General features: G+C 48.1%; 1 protein-coding gene across 1 annotated transcript in view; it reads right to left on the bottom strand.

The window, feature by feature from the left end:
* The window catches only part of CCT3 (chaperonin containing TCP1 subunit 3), a 201,329-nt gene that overhangs the window by 82,347 nt on the left and 95,470 nt on the right, over nt 1-23,512 (bottom strand). Inside the window, exon 10 of the mRNA XM_086947621.1 lies at nt 15,206-15,287. Coding sequence (XP_086803747.1) covers nt 15,206-15,287 — 82 coding nt within the window. The remainder of the gene's footprint in view (nt 1-15,205; nt 15,288-23,512) is intronic.

Below are 23,512 nucleotides of genomic sequence, written 5' to 3'. Positions count from 1 at the left end.
CTTCTCCCTAGTCGCTCTGGTTACCTGACCTGTAGTCCGGTGTAGCTGAACACTTTATTTTCTTCGATTTTCCTTGATTTCTCTTCCAAAACTCTAGAACTCTTCGGGAACGATCCCGACCCAACGGCGGAAAAAAAGAATCTAAAGATGGCGACCAAAGGTGGGAGCTTCCGGAGGAAGCACGTAGACGTCACGAAGGACACCAAATGGTGGTATGTCGACACCCACTTGGGCCACGGAAAGGAAAAAAAAAAGCTCAGACTACAATTCCGGACCGGATCACTAGATAGCGTAATAATGCACCGCATAGTGAATCCAGAAAGATTCACGCTGCAAAACTGACGCAGTGGAGGGCACACTGTTCTCTCCTAGATTCCGGTCATACACTACACTCTGACAAGAGAATATTCCTACTATTCCCCGCCCCATGACTTGCATGTCAGGCTGGACCAGATTATCAGTCGCAGTTATTCATAAACAGCCAACAGCTGGAGAGTACGGAGGTGGGACCATCTCTGACAAAATCCTTTGCTATTGCATCTAGATTGGGGTACTCCTCGCCCACCTGTCTCCACCAAAGCTGCAGCCGGCTGCATTGAAGGACAGTGCATTTCAAGACAAGACACAGGAGATGCCAACTTGCTACATTGCAGAAAACCGGGGCAATACAACGTCAAGACAGAGTGGGAGGCACTGAAAGTGGTTCTACGGGGGCACTGTATTAATACTGTGGCAGGGGTATGGCAGACCTACACATGGATTTTACGAATTGGAGGCATCTTTGAGTACCCTAGAGGCAGTAGCTTGTGGGATCCCAAGAAGTCGCTGGATCCTTGCGAATGCTACAATGATTTGATTTTAGGGCCCATCAAGCCAGGATGCATGCCGAGGGAGATGAGGCTCGGTGTATGGCCTGACTCCTACGCAGTGCAAATAAAAACACGTTACTTACCTGTAAACTTTGGCGCTCCAGTATTGGAAACTTTTATAGATTCCCATGCTTGTATCATTCCCCGTCATCGGAATAGGAGTCCCCGGTATACATAAAATAGCAATAGAAGCCATTACCAAAACAGAACCTAGGCCCATTCTTGTTTTACAACCTATCCACCTCTATTTGTAGAAAAGACCAAAAAAAAAATGAACCAATCAATCAGATTTGTCTCACCCCTTAGAACTCTCCTGAGAGAAACTCAGAACCTCAGATTTTCGTAGCCGTTGTGCAACCACACCACTAAAGATGCTAGACGCTGAGTTTTCCCAGGGGAGGAGGGGGTCGCATGGAAATCTATGAAAGTTTCCAATACTGGAGAAACAAAGTTACAGGTAATTAACTTGTTTTCTTACCCCAGTATTGGAACTTTCATAGATTCCCATGCTTGTATAAGAGTAGCTAGCAGTTATCAGCACATTTGTGAACCATGACCATCATAAAACCAAGAACAAAGCAATAGCATATTCACCAGAATGCCAATTTCAATGGTCAGTAACCTACTTAGAAACTTTAGAAAATATAAAACACATGAGGTTCAAAAATGTGCAACAGCTGAAGAAACTAACATGGAAGGAGGGATGAAAGGGAAAGCTCACCAGTACTGAAGGAGGTTCCTCAGGACTGCCCGTCAGACTGCTGGTTCACTCTGCGTTGCCAAGCCCAGGCAGTAATGCCGTGTAAATGTACGAGTACTGCTCCCGGTCGCCGCCCTGCAGATCTCCCGGATAGGAACTCCGGCAAAGAGGGCTGTCGAAGAAGAAACAACCCTCGTGGAGTGAGGATGGACTCTACCTTCCAGGGGCTTACCCGCTGCTCTGTGACAATACTGGATAACGCTGGTAATCCAACAAGCAGTCCCCTGCTTGGAAAGGGGAAAACCCTAATGAGGGTCACTAAAGGAAACAAATAGTTGAGAATACTTCCTGAAGTCCTTAGTACGTTGGAGACAGAATGTTAAGCACCTCTGAATGTCCAGTGAGTGAAGTGCCTTTTCTGCCAGAGCAGCCGGTTGAGGGAATTGTTTTTTAAATATATCCGGCTCATTCAAATAAAAGTATAAAGGCACTTTCAGTATGAACTTTGGTTGTACGCAGTATCATTGTACCCTTCTTGAACTGGAAAAAAGGTTCCTGAATGGTGAGAACCTGCAATTCACCAACTCGTCTAGCTGAAGTCAAGGCTAGCAGAAGAGCTACCTTCCAGGAGAGGAATTTCAACTCCGCCCGGTTAATAGGTTCGAAGGGAGGCTTAATGAGTGGGCGAGAACCAAGTTAAGATGCCAAAGAGGAGGAGGAGGATGATGAGGAGGAGGCTTGACTGGAGGGGAAAACTCTGAAAAGGCCCTTGAGAAACTGTTTAATTGTCCTTGCCGACCAGAGGGAAGGACCAGAAGTTGTGCGTCTGAAGCGAGAGATGGATGCAAGATGCACCTTAATGGAAGAGTGAGCCAGTCCAGATTTTGCCAATGAAAGAATATATAGAAAAACCATGCGGTTTAGACTTAAAAGGATGGACACCCTTTTGTTGGCACCAAATATAAAAACGCTTCCATTTCAACTTGTATGTCTTGTTGGTACTTGAGGCTCATGCCTGAGATAGAAACTCTACATTCGGTTTAAAGGGTCACACCAAGAAATTCTCGCTGCTCAGGAGCCATGCAGAGAGCTGCAGAGATTGCGGATCCGGATGCCAGACTTGGTAATAGGACATCAGCAGCGAAGGAATCTGCTGCAACGGAAGTGGCAGGTCAAGGGAGAGAAGGAGTAGTTCTGTGAACCAAAACTGTTGGGCCACGCAGGAGCTATCAGAATCATCTTGCAGGGTTCCGCTTTGATCTTCCTGAGAAGCCTGGAGATCAGAGAATGGGGGGGAAAAGCGCAAACAAATACGCCGGACCAGGCAATCGAAAGCGCATGCCCCAACAATCCCAGACTGTGAAGATTGCTTGCGTAAACTAAGCATGTCTTGTTCTCTGGCGTTGCAAAGAGATCTATGGAAGGCCTGCCCCATCTGCGAAAGGCCTTCTGTAGAGTGGAGTGATCCAGTTCCCATTTGTGGCGGACCGATTTCAGTCTGCTTAGCGTGTCTGCTGCCTTGTTGAGAATGCCTTGAAGGTGCTCCGCCCCGAGTGAAACCCCCCGCTGGATTGCCCATTCCCAAATTGTCTGGGCTTCTTGTGACAAAAGTCGAGATCTGGTGCCGCCTTCCTTGTTTATATAATGCATGGCCGTCTTATTGTCTGTACGTAATAGAACTGCAGACTGCTGTATTTGTGGAAGAAAAGGCTGCAAGGCCAGGCAAATCGCTAGGAGCTCCAGCAGATTGATACGTAGAAGACGATGCTGGGGTAGGCAACGGCCGCTTACATGAAGGTCTTGCAAAACTGCTCCCCAGCCCTCCAGCGAGGCGTCTGTAGTTATTATCTGAGGAGCAAGGGCGATCCTGAAGGAAAGACCCTGAGAAATGTTTTCCTAGCTCGTCCACTAGGATGCGGCGTCCCTCATGGCCACTGTAAGGGAGACCTTGTCGAAGGATCCGTCGACTTGGCGCCACTGCAGTCCAACTCCTGAAGAGGACGCATCCGCAACCTGCAGTGAGGGATCAGAGGGATGCAGGAGGAAATGGACCCTAGGAGGGACTTCTAGAGGCAAACTGAAAGTGACTGTCTTTTTAACAGCAGACGGGCCATGGCCATCAGCTTTTCTGGTCTCTCTAGGGTTGGAAAATCTTTGTTGATGGACGTGTCCAGACTGGCTCCCAGAAATCTGGCTGGTCTGGATGGACAGAGTGGACTTTTCTGTGTTGAGTTAGTACGAGATAGTCGAACAGGCGTGTGCACGCTTTGACGGATTCTTTTGCTGCGTGCTAGGTAGGAGCTTTCAGCAACTAGTCGTCCAGGTAAGGGAAGACCCAATGCTGTGGTTTTCAAAGAAAAGCTGCTACCGGAGCCAACATCTTTGTTAAGATTCGCGGAGCAGATCGGAGTCCAAAAGGTAGGACCTTGAACTGAAAGTGGCCCTTGGCTACTGTGAAGCAAAGAAACCTCCTGTGGGCTGGATGTATGGGTACATGAAAATAAGCGTCCTCTAGATCCAATGTGGCCATGTAATCCCCCGAGTTGAGAAGACGAAAGATGTCCTGCAGAGAAACCATCCGATAATGGATGCTTAATGAGATGGGTGTTGAGCTCCCCGAGATCTAGAATAGGTCCCCACTTTCCCAAAGTCTTCTGGACCAGGAAAAACAGGGAGTAGAAACCCTAACCCAGCTGAAAGAGGGACCGGTTCTATCGCTCCTTTGAGGAGCATTTGATGGACTTCCAATTGTAGAAGACGGAGATGTTTTGACACAGTGGTGCAAGGGAGCTTGGAAGGTGGTACTTGGACAAACTTTAGAGTATGGTCGCATTGAATGATCTTCAGCACCAAAAAGCCCGATGTTATTCATTGCCAGTTTGAGAGATAATTTGATATTCTGCCTCCCACTGATGTTACAGGAGGAGAAGGGACAGTAGTAAGAGCCAGCAAGCCGCTTTGGACGCTTCGAGGAGTCCCTTCCTTGGCGTCCTTGTCTTCCTCAATTAGACAATCTGGATAAAGAAGAGGATTCAGTGTGCCGCTGCTTATAACTCACCGGTAAGATTGTGAATTTGAATCGTAAGAGGTATACCGTTGCTGTTGGTACCCTACTCTACATGTGGCATTACCTCTCCCTCCAACTAAGGGTACCTTGCGGTACTGCAGAGTTCCTAAGAATTTTGCCGTCTCTGTCTTTGATGTCCTGGAGCGCATCATCAATATGCTTCCCAAAGAGTGCTTTCCCATCAAAGGGAAGATCCAAGATCTTGTTCTGGACCTCCAAACGGAACCATGTAGCCAGCAGCCAGCCTTGACGCGGATGGACAGAAAGCCTGCAAGGGAGCAGAACGCAGTTTTTGCAATGTCCATTGCACAGTCAATCACTTCAGCCGACGTTACTTCTCCCTTCTAAAGAATCTTCTTAGCCTTTTTTTTCGCATCTTCGGGCAATTAGTCTAGATATGGGGAAAGATCGCACCACATTTGGCGATCATAGCGACCGAGTATCGCTAAGGCGTTAGCAGCCCTGACCAACAGACTGGACATGGAAGAAAAGGAGTAGTTTCTGTCCTGTAACTCCAGTTCTGTAGTAGGGGTATCTCTGTTATAGTCATAATCTAGTGAATAGTCCCGCCCATGTGCGTGGACCCCGGAGCAATCAAAAATATTCTCTTAAATTGTCAAAAAATTGCAGAGCTGCAAAGACAGATAATGCAGCCTATATCAACAGACTACACTGTCCAGTACTTCAACTAGAAATTCCACCAAAAACACACAAACAGCACAGCCTGCCCAGTTTCCTCCACAGAGAAAACTTTCCTCTACCAGCAAAAGCCTCTGGAATGATAGAGAGGAAGGTATAGACAGACAAGCCCCATAGGCTGCCATTATGTGGCTCAAATAGGATACTGTGCCTTTAAGAAAACTTTCCAGAACTCTCAGTATCCCAGAATGCAGAGCAGGTCCCTTTTACCTTCAGTTCTTTTTGAAGGCGTAACCACCAGACCTGTAGCATTCCTTACATGAATATTTTTCTCCACCGGGGAAGAGGGCGGGCGCTTATGACTATAACAGAGATACCCCTACTACAGAACTGGAGTTACAGGACAAACTACTCTTTCTGTAGTAGGGGATCTCTGTGTATAGTCATAATCTAGTGAATAGAATGGCAAGCCCATCCCCACACCAAAGCGGCGTAGGAGAAAAAAGACATAACCCCACTACTGTGCAAACAGATTTTGCAGCGAAGCCTGCCCAACCTGAGCGTCTGTCCTGGCATCAGTATCCAGACAGTAATGCTTAGCAAAGGTATGGACCGACTTCCAAGTGGCCGCCTTCCAGATTTCTGCAATTGGAACATTACGCAGCAAAGCCTTCGTGGCAGCTTTGCCCCTGGTGGAATGAGCCTTAGGTTTACCTCCTAAGGTCTTATCAGCCTTTTGGTAACATAATTGTATACAGGACACAATCCACCTAGAGATGGACAGGTTTGAGGTAGCAAGACCGGTCCGGACTGATACATAATTGATAAACAATTGGTCTGACCTACGAATATCTTTGGTTTTATCCAGATAATTTCAACACCCTCCTAACATCCGGGGAATGTAAAGACCTTTCCGCTGGAGATGAAGGATTCTGAAAAAACTTAGGCAAAGTTATGGTCTGGTTGACATGAAAATCAGAAATAACCTTGGGAAGAAATTTAGGGTGAGTACGCATAACAACCTTAGCAGCATGAAATACAGTATAAGGTTCTTGGCAACACAACGTCTGAATTTCACTCACCCTGCGGGCCGATGTAATGGCCACGAGGAATGCCGCCTTCCAGGACAGGTGCTGCAACAAAGCCTTATGAATAGGTTCAAAAGGCTCATTCATCAATCTGGACATCACCACATTCAATTCCCATGAAGGCAAAGGAAGCCGGACAGGAGGGAATACTTTCAAGCTTTCCAAAAAATCTTTGATCACAGGGATCTGGAAGAAGGAAGTCTGTGAAGGGCATTTCCTGTAGGCAGTCAACGCAGCGAGATGTACCTTAATGGAATGGAAATTAAGGCCAGACTGCGCCAAATGTAGAAGATAAGGAAGGACGACATCCTCCTTACACGTCGTAGGGTCCTAGTTCTTGGCCTTGCACCAGATGCAGAATCTCTTCCACTTGTAAGCATAGGAAGTCCTAGTGGAAGGTCGCTTAGCCTCCTTCAGTATGTCCATACAATCTTCGGGTAGATTCAAATGGCCATATTGCACTATCTCAGGAGCCATGCCGCCAAACTCAAAGACGAGAGGTTCGGGTGCACCATCTGCCCCCCGAACTTCGTGAGAAGGTCCGGCCTGCACGGCAGCTGTATGTGAGGAAGCAGAGACCGATGAAGCAGGTCCGTGAATCCGTATCATCCGCGCCCTGGACCGGGACAGCTTGATGAGCACCGCCGGAATCAGGGGAATGGGTGGAAAAGCGTACAGAAAGCTGTTCGACCAGTCGATCCATAGGGCATACCCCCAACGTCCCCTGTTGGTAGTACCTGGAGGCGAAGTCTCGTCATTTGCGGTTTTCGGCGGTGGCAAACAGATCTACGTCTGGAGATCCCCACCTTGCGAAGACTTCTCCAAGTACTTCGTCGTTTATGACCCATTCGTGGTTTTCCTGAATCCGTCTGCTCAGTGCGTCCGCCTGAACATTCTGCACACCTGGCAGGTGGGTAGCCGTTATCGTCAGTCCTCTGGCCAAAAGCCAGTGCCAGATCGCCTGCGCCTCCTGCGACAGAGTGCGTGATCTCGAGCCCCCCTGCTTGTTGAGGTAATACATCATGGTCGTATTGTCTGTCTGTACAAGCAGAGAGTTGGTCTGGAAGGACAGATGAAAGGCCTTCATTGCCAAGTGAACAGCTTTGAGTTCCAGGAAATTGATGTGGTACCTGAACTCCGACGGAGACCACATCCCTTGAATCTGTAAGTCTCCGGAGTGCGCCCCCCTATCCGTGGAGAGCCGCATCAGTCACGATCGTCTGTGTGGGAATGTCCTTGTGGGAAGGAACCCCTCCGAGGAGATTCTCTGCTGAACACCACCACTTCAGAGACTGAAGAGCATGCAGACAGTCATATCGTGTCGTCCCAAGAACCATTCCTCTGATCCCACTGATCCTCCAAGCACTCCTGCAGTGGTCTCATGTGCAACCGTGCGTGAGGAAAATACAAGAAGCCATCGACCCCAGTAGAGAAGACACCGTCCTCACTGTTGTAGATGGAGCGATCATAAGAGCCTGAGCCTTCCGAAGGAGTGATAAACGTCGCTCCTCCGAAGGAGACACGCTTGCTGACAGCGTATTGATGGAGGCTCCCAAGTACTGTATACATTGGACCGGAGTCGGGACCGACTTGGACATGTTGATATGCAACCCCAGCTTGTTCAATAGAACGCACGTCTTCTGGAAGTGTGCTTGAGCTTCCGAGGAGGAGGCCTTGATCAACCAGTCGTCCAGGTACGGGTAGACAAACACCTTGTTCTTCCGCAGGTGTGCAGCTACCACTGCCATGCACTTAGAGAACGTCCTGGGCGCAGACTTCAGCCCGAATGGCAGTACTGTGTATGGATAATGATTGGCATCCTGTAGGTCTATAGCACAAAGCCAGTCTTCCCTGCTGCAGCTGAGGTTAAATCTGCTGCAACAACAGCATGCGAAATCTCTCTCTGCGAATCCACTTGTTTGCTTGCCGCAAGTCCAGAATGGGCCTGAACTTGTTCTTGTCCTTCTTGCGGACCAGAAAGAACCGTGAGTACAGACCGCTTCCCCTTTGAGGGGGAGGTACGTCTTCCATCGCCCTTTTCCTTAACAGGATGTCGGCCTCTGCCTGTAGCTCGCGCAGCTGAAACTGCAAGCTCACCACGGAATAGCTGGAGGCGGGCTGGTGAACAGAAGACTATCTATTGCAAACAATATTCAGCACCCACTTGTCCCGAGTAATTTTTCTCCACTCTGCCAGAAAAAATTGAGCGCTTCCCCCCACCGGAGTGGGTAACGGATGTAGGGGGAAGTAAACGCTCAGGGCCGAGACCCGGCCAGGCATTTGGTCGCTGTTGCGGACTGTTGGCCTCCTCTGCCCCTCTGGCATTTCTGGAAGGGCTTCCGGAACTGCTGCTGTCCGGAAGTCTGCCCTCGCCCTCTGCCTGAAGCTCCGAACCGTCTCTGGAACGAGCGGTAGTTGTTCTTCTCAGGCTTCTCTAGCCAGACAGCCGTCAGGGTTTCGGCTTCTGCTTTCATACGGGCCATTTCATCGTCCACATGTTTGCGGAACAGGGTTTCCCCCGAGAAAGGCAGGTTGGCCCCCCCGCTTTTGTGCCTCCGGTCTGAGTGATGTGAGGCGAAGCTAAGCGTGACGCCGTTGGTTAATGCCGTGGCAGTATCCATGCGCTGCCAGAATAGATCCATCAGCAGCCGCGCTGATATGGTTCGACACCATCATCCCCTCACTTAATATCTCCAGAAAGTCCTCTTTGTCACGAGGGAGGAGCTCAGCGTACTGCTGGAGGGATTCCCGTAGGGCACGATCATATCGCCCCAACAGAGCCCCGGTACTTGCAGCCTTCATGGTAGTAGATGCCGTCCCACAGACATTTCTGCCCGCCGAATCCAGCCAACGGCTGTCCTTATTAGGCGGCACTGTCGAAGACGGAGTGGTGGCATGCTGCTTCTTAGCCGCTGTCATAATCACGGAGTCAGGTGTTGGGTCCATTCGAAAAAAAGCCAGGTCAGATTCCGGAGCCCGGTATTTCTTGATGAGCCTGGAGGGAGCTGCCTTCGTCGCCGCCGGAGTGAGAAACAACTCCTTGGCGGGCTCCTCCAATCCTGGTACCAACGGAAGCAGCGGCCGAGAAAAATGCTTCTTGTGAAGCGTCTTGAAGATCACGGACGTCATAGGTGTTGGCACGGTCACCGTGATCCCTAGCTTAGCCACACCCCTCAACAGCACTTCCTGGAAGGAGACAATATCGTCAACGGGCGACACCCTCGTCCCTGGAGACTCCGACAGCGTCTGTGAGTAATCCCTGGTGGAAGAGCCTGTGCGGGATCTGGATCTGCACCTCCTGTGGCGACGTCTAGATCGAGATGACGACCAGCCACGGCTCCGCGACCTCCCTCTCCAGCCGGAGCGGGAACGCGATCTTCCCGTCCTCGGCCGATCCGCAGGAGAAGGCGATGTCGGCCTGGCCGGGACTCTCGGCTGAGGGGTCCCCCTTAGGTGGCGTCGGATAACGTGGCAACGAGACCGTCCTGGGTGGAGGCACCGGTGGAGGGACGGAGGGAAGAGGCAGTGGGAGTAGAGGAGGCGGTGACTGGCGAGGAGCAGGTCCACGAGGCGGTGGTGGTGGAGGCGGGGTGGGGTTCCGCGGAGGCGGACCCTTCGGAAAAGGAGGAGTAGGCGTCTTAGGTTTAGTAGGCGTATACACCACTGAGTACATCGAGCCCGGTCTTCTTCCTTGGTGACGATGGCGAGCCAAATCGGCAGGACTCCTACTGCGCTTCCTTGGCGTCAAAGAACGCCGCCTCGACGTCGACTGGTGGCTCCTCCTAGACGTCGACCGGTGGCGCCTCCTAGACGGCGAGGATCCCCTTGACGCCGATCTTCTCTTCGCCGACGGCGAACGGCGGTGTCGCCTCAGCGGCGAGCGCAGACGCCGGGCTTTTTCCTGACGTCGATAACTCGACGATGACGTGGACGATGTCGCCGATTATGCTGTCGACGGTGGTCTGTTCAGCTCCCTCGACGCCGAACGTAGACGCCGCTTCTCCCCAGAGCCCCGGGGTGATGGGAAACAGACCATTGTCCTCCCCCTCGACGCCGCAGTCGACGCTTGCGGAGTATGGGGACGCTTGCTGGACTTTCTGCCCCTGGGGAGCCCCCCATAGGCCTCAGCATGGGCAGATGAAGCATGCCCTGACCCACCTTGTGCCTTCTGACGTCTTTCCTCGAGGCCTTGGAGCCTGATCTTCATCCTCTCTCTCGGGGTCCTGGCAGAGAGGGTTTTGCAGATTTCACACTCCTCTGGGATGTGAGAAGAGGGGAGGCAGACGATGCACACTCCATGTGGGTCAGATTTGGCCTTTTTTCCATCACACTCTGGGCAATTGTCAAATAAGCCAGGCATTTTGACAATATAGTGAAGAAAAAGGGCTTAGTACTTAACAAGCACTACACACAAGAAAAAGTGAAAAAAATCACCAAATAAACCCTTGAAAGGGACAGCTTAATGCTCCAGGGTCCTGCTAGCAGGAGCCGGAAAAAAGTACTGAAAGTTAAAGGGACCTGTTGTGTGGTTTTTTTTTGGTGGAATGTCTAGTTGAAGTACTGGACAGTGTAGCCTGTGGATATAGGCTTCATTATCTGTCTTTAAATTCTCTCTTAAGTGTCTTTGCAGTTCTGCAATTTTTTGACAACTTAAGAGATTATTTTTTTATTGCTCCGGGGTCCACGAACATGGGCGGGACTATTCACTAGATTATGACTATACACAGAGATCCCCTACTACAGAACCTCTTGCCCAAGTTATCCAGGAGCCTGCCTACTTCATCTGGAGGTGTTGTGAGGGGAGCTGAAGGATTTCTCAACTTTCTTTGGGCAGCCTGAGAAATGACAGACTCCGGCTGAATGACCAAGCAAGCCGGACTATCGTCTTGAGCCTTCCATTTCTTCTCAAGGCGAGGCAAAACTGGAATCACCATAGCAGGATTCTTCATCACTCATCCCAGACATGTACAATAGGAATAGAGTGAACCGCTTTCCTGTAAGGCTCTTTGAAGTAATAGAGGAAGCATTCAGGCTGCACCGTGTGCATGGGCAGCTCCAACCTCCTTGGGGCCCTCTCCATCAAATTATTGGGGGAGGGGGGGAATCAACAAGTGCTGGTGCAGGAGAAGCCGGGCCAGGAATGACAGTCATCCTATTCTGCGTCTGGATCAGGTATTGCGCCAGTGCCCTTGTCCTCGGAGGTGTCATCATGAACAAGAGACACAACAGGTGGTGCGTCCTGCGCCATAAGTATTGGTTGAGGCTTTGGCAATTGGAGTATAGAAGGTTGAGCACGAGGAATAGTAGTACCTGGTACCACAACTGGGACTGGAGGTTGAATTGCAAATCTCCTTATATAGTCCACAAGCACAGATTGCAAGTCCGCTAATAAATAGGAAGGCATGGAGGCAATCTCCTGCTGGTAATCCTCTTGATAATCTGAGGCAGGATCATATTGTTGCTCCTCCCCGTAATCCCCCTCCGAGTCCGTGTCCTGACACTTGACGTGTAATTGAGAAGGGCTATTCGCATAGGCAAAAGGACCATCATCTTCAGATCCCTCTTCTTCCAGGAGGAGTACCGGAGGCAGAGGAGTCATCCTCCTGGGGGATGTCATGTCGGGCATAATTTGGTGTTTTTTTTTTTTTTTTTTTTTTAGAGAAATAGTAATTTTTTCCACCGTCGACGAGGTAGCCAACGGGGCAGTCAATGCCGATGTGTGAATCGTCGACGAGGAAATGGAAGACATCCACGTAGCAGTCGTCGAGACCATCGACACCCCAGCCGTCGTCTTATTAGCCGTTGCCACCCTAGTTGTCGACAACACCATCGGCACACCATCTGCAACTACACAGGCACCACCATCGAAGTCGTCACACGGAACTAAGAAACAGCACCGGAGACAATGAAATCGCCATCAATGAGTCAGATGAAAGAGAAGACTGGAACTATACCTTTGATGCTTTTGTCGACTGAGTTGCTGACAGCGTCGTCAACGAAGGAGCTTTCTTCATTGATTTCACCTCAGAAGAGAGTGAAGAGGGCTTTATAAAAGTCTTTGGAGCCGCAGGAGGAGAAGATGGAGAAGCAGAGTCAGATTTCCTCTCAGATATCACTCCCTTAGACAGTCCTTCCCTCTCCTTTACACCTCGGTGAGGAGATTCACCAGGACTACACCCATCAGACCTACGAGTGGTCTTTTTTAAGGCCTTACCAGGATGCTCTTAACACCATCGCTGCTAGTGATATTTTCCTGCTGTGCTGTAATTTTCAAAAGTCCATTGTTCATGACGAGCCCAGCTCGTCATGAGCCTGGAAGGGGTTAAGAAGGCGAAGGAGTGGCTCTACCCCTTTTTGCAAACCTTCTGGAAACTGCTGCAGAGGATATTGTCACTATCACTGGAAACTGGTTCCTTCCTGGACTTAAACTTCTGGAGCCAGGTCAAAAGACCACCCTCACGGTCTCGCAGAGATTTTGTGGAGAAAGTGCAGCATATTTTACAGTCTGCTGCCTTGTGGTCCGAATATAGACAGTTATTACAATCCTTGTGCTTGTCTTCTACATACAACCTCTACTTAGCATAAGTTGCACAGGCTTTAAAGAGGGCTTTCTTCTCCTTATCAGACATCTTGACACGAAGTCCAAGCAAGTCTTGAAGAAAAAAACTGGTGAAAAAAACTAGATTTAAGGATAATAGGAAAAAAATGAGCAGAGCTCAGTGGAACTCCCTAGCACAACGTGCAGTAGAAAATCTGAGGTTCTGTGTTTCTCTCAGGAGGGTTCTAATGGGTGAGGCTAATCAGATTGGTTGTTCATTTTTTTTGGTCTCTTTTACTAAAAGAGGTGGGATAGGTTGCAAAATAAGAATGGTGCATGCAGACCAGAAATGTTTTTTTTCCTAGTCACTCGACTATCCGGAGTATACATTGGCGTAAGAGAGTGCTGGAACCGGCCCCATCCCACTGGCCCTTCACAGCCTGTCAGGTGATGGATGTAGTACATGCATTTGACATAGTTGACTGGGGAAAGATTTGCGGCACTCTTGCGGAGTTGGCTTCCGATGAGATTGCTTAGTTTCATTTTCCTATTCCAAATGGGCCCCCCAGTGCTAAGGTCAGGATGGGTCGACTTATCTCAGCCCCTTTTGAGATCAATCGGGGTACACATCAGGGATACCCACTGCCACCTCTTATTTGTGTTGGCATTGGAGCAGTTAGCCCAAAAGCTGCAGCACGCATGGCAGGAGTGGGGCATCCTCCTGGGAGCAGAGCTTCAAGCAGTTTCCCTATACATGGATGATGTTCATGTCTACATACGGGACATGAGACAAGGGCTGGTGCTTGACCCACATGAGCAACAATGCCCCTTTGATATCCAAGTCGATTCTTGGACATTACAAATAAATAGGGAAGACATTTTGATAACTGTATGCAGTATATCCATTTTCTCTCAAAAGGGAAGCACTGGCAAGTAAAGAAGCATTTAAATCAACATTTTACTTAACTGAAGAAGAAAAAAATCATTCTCTCGAGAAGAACTTACTTGATCTTGAAGTTCTTGGTGTTAAAACTTATATAAATGTGTTACTTTTCCAAATTAATCTTGGATTATTCTTGTGCGTGTCATTAATTGCCTCTGTGAGTACAAATGATCAGCACTACCCTCTGATCAATCTAAACTATTCGCCCACATTACCACAAAAGAGCATTTGGGTTTGTTATTGGTGTCTCTGTAAACAAATAAGGGCTGCCTGGCCTCTACCCAGTGTATACACTATATAGAGAGCCAGCTTCCTACAGCGCTTGGCAACCATTCTTAGGCTCCTGGGTTTCCCATCGGGCATAATTGAAGAGGCATAGCAGACAGATAAAGTGGTATGCTAGTCAAACCGGTGACTAGTGAAGTCTGCACTGTAGGTTTCTTTCAAGGGCCCATGGAGATGACGAGGATATAGGAGCCAGTTATCAGCTTATATTCATCAAAATGGAGGGAACATAACAGGACAGCGAGGGCAACGAAGAAGGTGGTACTGATGGACGGCTATAGGCTTCTATCCCCCTCCCCCTCCCCTTGAGAGGAGTGATGAAGCAGCCTGATGAGCTGGGGTTTTGGAAGATAAATGTTATCTTTGGATTTCTTGGACATGAATGGCCGGTTCTACTGGTTATGCTATATTGGGCTGCTCGTGCTTTTGTCTCAATAAAATGTTCCTCTGTGCAAAAACAATTTTAAAGTCTGCGGTTCTACAAAAGAAAAAAAGGAAAGGTACAGAATGCACTGGAAAACACACAAACAAAAACAAGCAGCAAAAAGAGCCAATTGCGTTCAAGAAAGCAGGTGAGAAGATACATTTAGAATTCACGTTCGGTAACATTTGTGGCAAGACTCTGAACAAGGGAGACACTAGGGTGAGGGATCAGTACGGGAAAAATGGAAGCTTAATGTAGAAAAAGAACGTTCTCCAGAACCTTGGATTTAGGCAGAACATTTTACAATTTAAAAAAATGTTTTAAACAAAAGGATATCCATGTTGAGGTCGAGAAATTGATATAGCAAATTAATCTAAAACTTGAAAAGGATGAGAATAAACTTCTCAGAAGCAAATTATCAACTTTAGAAAAGTATAAGTGTGTGACTAAGTTTGCATTTAGTACATAACTTGTTTGACAAATTTGTGTTCAATAGATATTTATTTAAAAAAAATAAAGGCAATTAATGTATCTACAAAGACTTCACTATTACTTGCTTTAAAAACTTTGGCTTAATACAACCTAGATTCCTAGAGCTTGATAATGTTAATAACTTTCACTCAGAAAACAATCCGTAAGTGCCTGAACATACCGTGCAATTCTGTTGTTATCAGTTTTCCTGACTCTGCGAATAGCAGTTATGTTGGCTTTTACCAAATAATGTTGGGCCAAATCTGAAAAAAAAATATTTTTAAAATATCAAAGAAACAAAAAGGGCCAAGCCACTTCCAGCATTTTAATTAGAAAGACATGTTACTTACTTGTAATCCTAGTTCTCATTGACCGGAATCTTCATTTGAGACACTAGCATTTACCAGTCAGGTCTACATATGAAATCCCAGAGCACTTGAGAACGTATGTATGCACGTACATGGCATTGCCACTGTGCAAACCTAGACAAAGGCAGCAAAATCACTGTAAAGGGTAAAAGAAAAGCATAAAGTGAACGAGTGAGAGGTAGCGGAGGTACGGATGGTTAATGCTTTTTGATGTAGTGTTCTTTAAAGAGGAGAGTCTTTAACTTTTTCCTAAATTGGCACAACATTGGCGTGGTCCTGATAAATACTGGGATATTCCAGCTCCTGCAGGCATAGATGGAAAAGGCCTGGTGCATTTTTTCTCCACACTTTAGTCTGCAATCTGATTGTGTACTACTCACACATCCATAAAAGAACTTTTTCTTGGGGGAAAATAATAGCCTATATGCATCTTACAATTGTAAAATGTCATTGTAATGGAATGAATCTTCAAATGTATTTCTTATAAAGCTCTCCAATTGTTCAACTGGAATGTTTATGGTATTAGCTGTAGATTCGGACTCTCGCAGAGCTAGTCTTTGGTCTACAAGGGAAGGATATTTGAAGCTTTTTGGTAACACCTAATTATATGAGAGTAGCCATCTTAAAATTTACGATTAAGACATGAGTAAATACATGCAAATGCATGATCCACAACAGGAAAAAAAAAACACTTTTATAAGGTCTTCGGTTTTGTCCACACTGTAACTAGTGATATCTAGTGTCTGTAGAGCTTTCTCAGCTTGAGACAAGGGATAGACAAAGGTTGGGCAGGAAATGGAAAATCATATGAAAACTATTTTGGGAAGGAAACCTAGGTAAGCTTTCATGACCACTCTATTGTCATGACACATGTTTTACTAGAACACAATGGTTTTATTTCACTAACCCTGCAGGCCTGTATTACAGCCTCAAGAAAGGCTGCATTCTAAAATAAACGCTGCAATTAAGTTATGGATAGACTGAAAGGCAGTACTTATATCCTTTGAAAGAATTACTCCTGAGGGAGTAAAGGTTTAATAATTGGAAAAAAAACTATCCATTCTCTCCATTAAATCCTTTGTTAAAAAGGTCTGAAACAAGGCTTGTGAAGAACAATGTCTATGCTGGTGTGGCTGCAAGTTGTATTTAAATTGTCAAGAACGGTAGCTCAGATTTTCACCAGACTTTGCAAAAAACAGGAGAATGGATTTTATGGGGCTAATCAACTTTTTTTGAATGCACTATGAGGCCTTCCATTACTCGAAGTGTTTCTTCCAGAGGTAGAAGAAAGATACTGTGGTAGAAAGCTGCTTGACCTTGTATAATGTCCAAGCAGTTTTGAGGCAGATTTACATGCCCATACAAGACATGTTCAGGAGCAAGGCTGCACAGCACAGCCATGGTAGGTTGAGGTGTAAGATCTAGAACATGAAAAGGATACTCATCTTGCAAACCAGCACCCTCTGAGGACACTCCCAACACAGAGAGGATTGGTTAAGTGTGGCCATCCTGGAGTGGAGTGACCAGAATCATCTTTGCTTCAGAGTACCTTAGTTTGAAGAGGACAAAGGAATTACTGAAAACTGGTATAAATACAATCACTCATTGGTAGTACTGGGTAGCAGCTTGGAAGTTTTCTGCAGTTGTGAAAAAGTTGTTGTGGGATGCAGTGCAGATTCTTGTAGTTAAGGAACAAAACGTGGCTTTCTTGAAAACACTGGCTGAGGGAGTTTACTTTTACAATATCTACATCTGGGAATGAACTGCAGTGAGCAGTAGATTTCAGGCAATCGCATCCTGTTTGCGATTGTGGGGATAGATTTCTGGATCTCATTCTGCCTCACTTACTCAGGTAGAACATTGCTTGGCTGTCAGCCCCAGTGCGTAATTTGTGGTGCTTAGCACCGGCACTTATTTATCACGGCCGGATCTAGCCTAGATTGCCACTGCCAACTCATAGCAACAGAGTGCGTTAAAAAAATGGATAAAAAAAAAAAAAAAAAAAAGAAGGACTGTTCAGTGTTCATAAGATCCACACTCTCACTCAGTCTCCCTTTGATGTTTCCTCCAGTATTTTGATGACCAAGTGAATTCTAAGAAACAGTGCACATAGAAAATGTGCCTCTTTTGTAATTCAGTCTTGTCTGTGATGAACAAGTTACTTATCTTCAGTAACACTTTTTCTGGTAGATACAGTATCTGCCTGTGGATTCCTCACCTTGTGAATATCCCCCTTGCGTCAGCAACGTTCGGAAAATTCTTTGTAGCACGCCGACGTGGACGACGTCATAGGAGCACGGCATCGCGCGCGACTCAGTCTGACGTCACCGACCCCATATTAGGCCTACGTCGGTGTGATGACATCAGTTCCGCCCTTTTTTCCGTGCCTTCGAGGCACCCGGACGGACCAATGACAGTAGATATATACAAATACATTGTACACAGTACATACATTTCAAAATTAAACACACAATGTGTAACAAAGGTAAGAATACCCATTTCAAACATACATAAATATACAAAAATGTACATGAGCATAGGTAACAGAGTGGACAACGGGGAGGCGGGTGGGTCAGTGAGGAATCCACAGGCAGATACTGTATCTTCCAGAAAAAGCATTACCGAAGGTAAGTAACTTGTTCTTCTGATAGATACATCTGCCAGTGGACTCCTCACCTTGTGAATAGAGTCCCACAGCTGTCCCCACTCCCGGAGGAGGGTGTCCACTCTGCTATACCAGGAAATCTTGGAGGACAGAGCGCGCAAAGTGGCCCTCCCTCCTCACTTCGGTATCCAAGCAGTAATGCTTCGCCAAAGTGTGGAGGGAGGCCCAAGTCGCGGCTCTGCAAATGTCCTCAACAGGTACACCTCTAGACAACGCAGAAGTAGCAGACTTTGACCTGGTAGAATGTGCTCTTATACCCTCTGGAGGGTCCTTACCCGCCAGAATCTTGATGCACAGAATAATCCACCTGGAAAGTGTGCGCTTGTGCACCGCTCTACCCTTCCGGCAGCCAGCAAAACCAACAAACAGCTGGTCATCCACCCAAAAGTCTTTTGTTTTCAAGATAAAAAGACACCACCCTCTTAGGGTCCAGAGGGTGTAGTCTCTCTTCCTCCTTGGAAGGGTGAGGGGGAGGATAGAAGGTAGGAAGGGTAATGGACTGTCCTAGATGGAAGGGAGTTACCACCTTAGGCAGAAAAGCAGCCCTGGTCCTAAGAACCATTCAATCAGCATGAATGGTCAGGAATGGGGGCTTAAAACTAAGAGCTTGAAGCTCACTTACCCTCCTTGCCGAGGTGATCGCAACTAGGAAGACCGTCTTAAAACACAAAAGCCTCATGGGACACTTGTGTAAGGGTTCGAAGGGAGAACCCATCAAGAATGTTAAGACAAGATTCAAGTCCCATTGAGACACGATAAATGGAGAAGGAGGGAACTTATTAGTGAGGCCCTTCAGAAACCTCAACACCATTGGAGATTTAAATAGAGACGGCTGATCCGGCAAACAGAGAAATGCCGACAACGCCGAAAGGTAACCTTTGACTGTGGCAACAGCAAATCCTTGCTGCGCCAAAGAAAGAGCAAACTGCAAAATATCGGACAAATGAGCCCTCAAAGGATCAATAGCCTTCTCTTTACACCAAACAACAAATTTAGACCACCTATACGAATAGATGGACTTGGTGGAGTCACGCCTGGCTGAAAGAATGACATCCACCACATCGTGAGGAAGAGAAAAGGAATTCAGGTTGCCCCGTTCAATCTCCAGGCATGAAAGTGTAATGTCTGGAGGTGGGGGTGTAGAACCTGCCCCTCCATCTGAGAGAGGAAATCTACCCTGAAAGGGAGAAGGAGCGGCGGGTGAGAGGAGAGGTGGAGTAGGTCCGTGCACCACACCCTTCTTGGCCAATCCGGGGCGACCAATATGACTTGGGCCCGGTCCTGGCAAATCTTCCTCAACCGGGCGCCGCAGAAGGATTACAGGTCCAAGGAGGAACCAGATCGACAGTTTCGGTCTTTTTCTCTGCCAGGCGACCCAAGGAGGCTTTGAACAGCTAAAATACTGTCAAAGCGAGAGGGAATCCCCTTCTCACCCATATAGCACCTTAGTGCGTGCTACACATAAAATCCAAAAACACTCACTGTAAATTATTTTTATAACCCCACACATACTCACTTGGTCCTGAGGAAAGCCTGTTTCAAATTAAGAAAGGCCAGGCTGAAACATGTAGACCACACAGGACACTGGAGGTCATAATCCATACTCCGTGTCCGTTTTGCCTTTTTAACGTGCCAACAGATACCCAGTTTCATTAAAATAGTTTTTACCCTCGGGTGCTGGGATTTTTGTATGGCTTTTTAATCTTCACCTTCATACTCACCACATTGCACACTCAGTAATTATACCAGCTCCGCAGTAATCTGGCGTCGAAGCACACCCGGGGCACGTTAGGTGCCACTGTGGTGGGCCCGATGATGAAGCATGCCACCAACTAGGTTGGTGGGTGAGGGCTTTCTAATAAAACCTACTGGTTTTCCCTGACATACGTACTCCATTGAGTCTTACCTGTATAAACCTAGCTAGTCTTTCTTGATTTTTGAAATCTTCCTCAGAACCAGAGGAATCAAGGGTATGGGAGGAAACGCGTAAAGGAGTTGATTTCCCCAACTCAACTGAAATGTGTCCCCCAAAGCTCCTTGCATTGGATACTGGAGACTGCAGAATGATAGGCAGTGAGCATTCTCACGAGTTGCGAACAGGTCCACCCGAGGAGTCCCCCACTTCTGAAAGATGTCGTGAACAACCTCCGGATGGAGCCTTCACTCGTGGTCGGCAGAGAACTGCCGACTGAGAAGGTCTGCACGTACGTTCAGAACTCCGGCCAGATGATTTGCCATCAGACAAATCTGGTGGTCGTGAACCCAGGACCAGAGACGCAGAGCCTCTCTGCAGAGACACTGCAACCCTACTCCTCCTCCCTGCTTGTTGACATACCACGTCGCGGTCGTGTTGTCAGTCAGGACTTGAACCGACTAACCGGGAAGGGAGGAAAGCCTTGAGCGCCAGACGTATCACCCGCAACTCTAAAAGGTGGATGTGAAGCAACCTTTCCTCTGGAGACCAAAGCCCTTTGACCTCCAGATCCCCCAGATGAGCACCCCATCCTAGAGTGGATGCATCCGTTTTCACTGTGGCCACCGATGGAGGCAGTTTAAAAGGCTTTCCCTGAGAGATCTACTGCAATTTCTCTGGAGATCCTCACTGACTCCCTGAGATCTCCGTTGTGCTGATACCACTGCCTGCGGAGGCAGCACTGGAGTGCCCTCATATGCCAGCGTGCATGGTTGACCAACAGAATGCAAGAAGCCATCAGACCGAGCAGACGAAGGACCTTCAGGACTGGAACAACCGCTCCATTGTAGAATAAAGGAATCATTTCCTGTATGTCGCGAATCCTTTGAGGAGGAGGGAATGCACGACATACAGTTGTGTCCAGTACTGCACCTATGAACAGGTTGCGCTGGGAGGGCACCAGGTGAGACTTGGGTACATTTATCGAAAAACCCAACCTGTGCAACAACTGAGTTGTCTCTTGCAGATGAAGGAGCACCTGCTCTGGCAACTCTGCTTTGATTACGACCAGATACGGGAATACCGGTATCCCTGACCTCCTGAGATGTGCTGCCACCACTGCCATCACCTTGGTAAAAACTCGAAGCGCAGTAGTAAGACCAAACGGAAGGACCGCAAACTGGTAGTGTTGCGACCACACCGTAAAACGGAGATACTTCCTGTGCTACTTCAGGATGGGGATATGAAAATAAGCATCCTGCAAGTCGATCGACACCATCCAGTCTTCTTCCAACAGCGCTTGAAGAACCTGCGCAAGAGTGAGCATCTTGAACTTTTCTTGTTTCAGATGCAAGTTCAAGATCCTGAGATCTAGGATTGGACGAAGTCTGCCATCCTTTTTGGGGATCAAGAAACACCGGGAGTAGCACCCCTGACCCCTCTCCTGCTCTGGAACCACCTCTTTCGCACCCTTTCTGAACAGTGCCAGGACTTCTTCCTGCAGGAGAAGCAGGTGGTCCTCCGAACAATAACCGTGGCAAGGAGGGTAATTGGGAGGGAACTCCTGAAAAGGAAGTGCATACCCATTTTCTACGAGATTGAGAACCCAAAGATCTGATGTAACAGATTCCCAATCCCGTAGAAAATGAGTAAGCCGACCCCCTACCGGACCCGCATGATCCGGAATGGTGGATCTAGGGCTGCTTTGCTGATGTAGGTGGGGGTGGGTATTAGAGGAGGAAGTGGAGGAGGAGGAGGAGGCTTGGCGACCACAGGCACGACCCCTTTGTCTACCTCTGTATGATTTATACAAAGGATTCTGTTGTTGTTGCTGGCCTGGTTTATAGGGACGAAAAGTGGACCTCCCAAAGACACTGTACTTCCTGGTGGTAGGGCCTCTTGTTTGCAGGCCCAAAGATCTAGCCGTCGCCGGGCTATCTGAACCTCTCAAATGCCACATCCGCTTTCTTTCCAAAGAGGCCAGAGCCGTCAAAAGGCAAATCCATAAGAGTAGCCTGAACGTCAGCTGAAAACTCAGAAGATTTTAGCCAAGCGGCTCTTCTGGTGGCCACTGAAGAACCCATTATCCTGGCCACAGAGTCCGCTGTGTCTATGCCACTTTGAATAACCTGGCGGGCTGCAGCCTGAGTGTCAGTGAGAACTTCATTAAAGTTCTTTCTATCCTCCTCCGGAAGCTTAGCTGATAATTGCTTTACCGAATCCATTAAGGCATGCATGTATCTGCCCAGCAGGCAAGTAGCATTCGTGGACTTCAGAGCCATGCTACCTGATGAGAAAACCTTTTTAGCAGTTTGATCCAATTTTTTTGAGTCTATCTCCAGGTACCTGGGGAAAGAGCCTGCGGACCTGTTTGAACAAGCGGCTTGCACAACCAGACTCTCTGGCGAAGGATGGGTAGACAAGAAATCAGGGTCACCAGGTGCTACCCTATATCGCCTCGCCACTGATCTGGACACCGCATGAGCAGATAATGGTTTTTTACATACCTCCAAAAGTGGTTCTGTCAGAGCCTCAGTGAATGGCAGAGTTGGTTCAACAGCTGAAGAAGGCGAATGTAATACCTCCGTTAGGATATTAGATTTGAACTCTACTGTAGGTAAAGTCAAATTTAGCAGCTCAGCCGCCTTTTTAATTACCACATGGTACGGCACCACATCCTTAGAGGGTGCGTCCGAAACTGTAGGCAACCCCCACTCTGGAGAAAGTTCTAGATCACTTGCACTATGGAGATCTACAAAAAAAATCCTCCTGCTCCTGAAGTTCTCCTTCCTCCACATCAGGGTCCTCATATTCTTTCTCCTCTAGGAGACATTGGGCTCTACGCCTCGACCACTCCATACGAACCGAAGTCGTCGGATCCGGTATTTACTTCGGAGTCGGAGCCGGCGTCGAACGAGGAACTGGAACAGTTGGAGGATGGGAAGCCGGAACCGGCGTCGAACCCCAATCCAATTCCCGAGGTCGCTCCGGAGCCGGCAAAGCAGTGTTTGGAATCGATGACCTCGGTGGCGCCGTACCGACCTAAGGTGGAAATGGCGTCGGCATAAACAGCATAAAAGGCGCCGGAGCATATGCTTGAGGGACACCCAAGTTAAACGACAATGGACCCATGGGAGCCGCATGTGCTCCAGAGGGGTACATAGCCCTCGCATATACGCCAAACATGGCATTTAGAAAATGCGAGGGGTCCTGACCAGGAAAGGAAGGGTACGAACCCCAATGGCTGCTCCGAAGGAAGCTGCTCCGGATTCGGCTCCTCTTGACCCACTGGGCTATCCACCGGAGTCGGTGCCCGAGGGATCTCGACGTCTTCTTCATGCTCCGAACACTGACACGAATCTGGATTCGGTTCCAGCTCCGGATCCGGAGATTTATCTCGAGATTGTGCAGGCGAAGCACCACGTTCAGGCTCACAAACAGGAGATGGAGACACAAAATCCTTTTTATGCCTTCAAGAAGAAGACTTCCCCTTCGAGTACGATGACCCAGAATGATGCCTTGAACTATGCTTCTTCCTCTTGT

The sequence above is a fragment of the Lissotriton vulgaris genome, chromosome 12 (assembly GCF_964263255.1).
Source record: "Lissotriton vulgaris chromosome 12, aLisVul1.2, whole genome shotgun sequence".
Taxonomy (NCBI): domain Eukaryota; kingdom Metazoa; phylum Chordata; class Amphibia; order Caudata; family Salamandridae; genus Lissotriton; species Lissotriton vulgaris.
The sequence above is the reverse complement of the archived record's forward strand: the minus strand, read 5'-3'. Positions and strand labels throughout refer to the sequence as shown.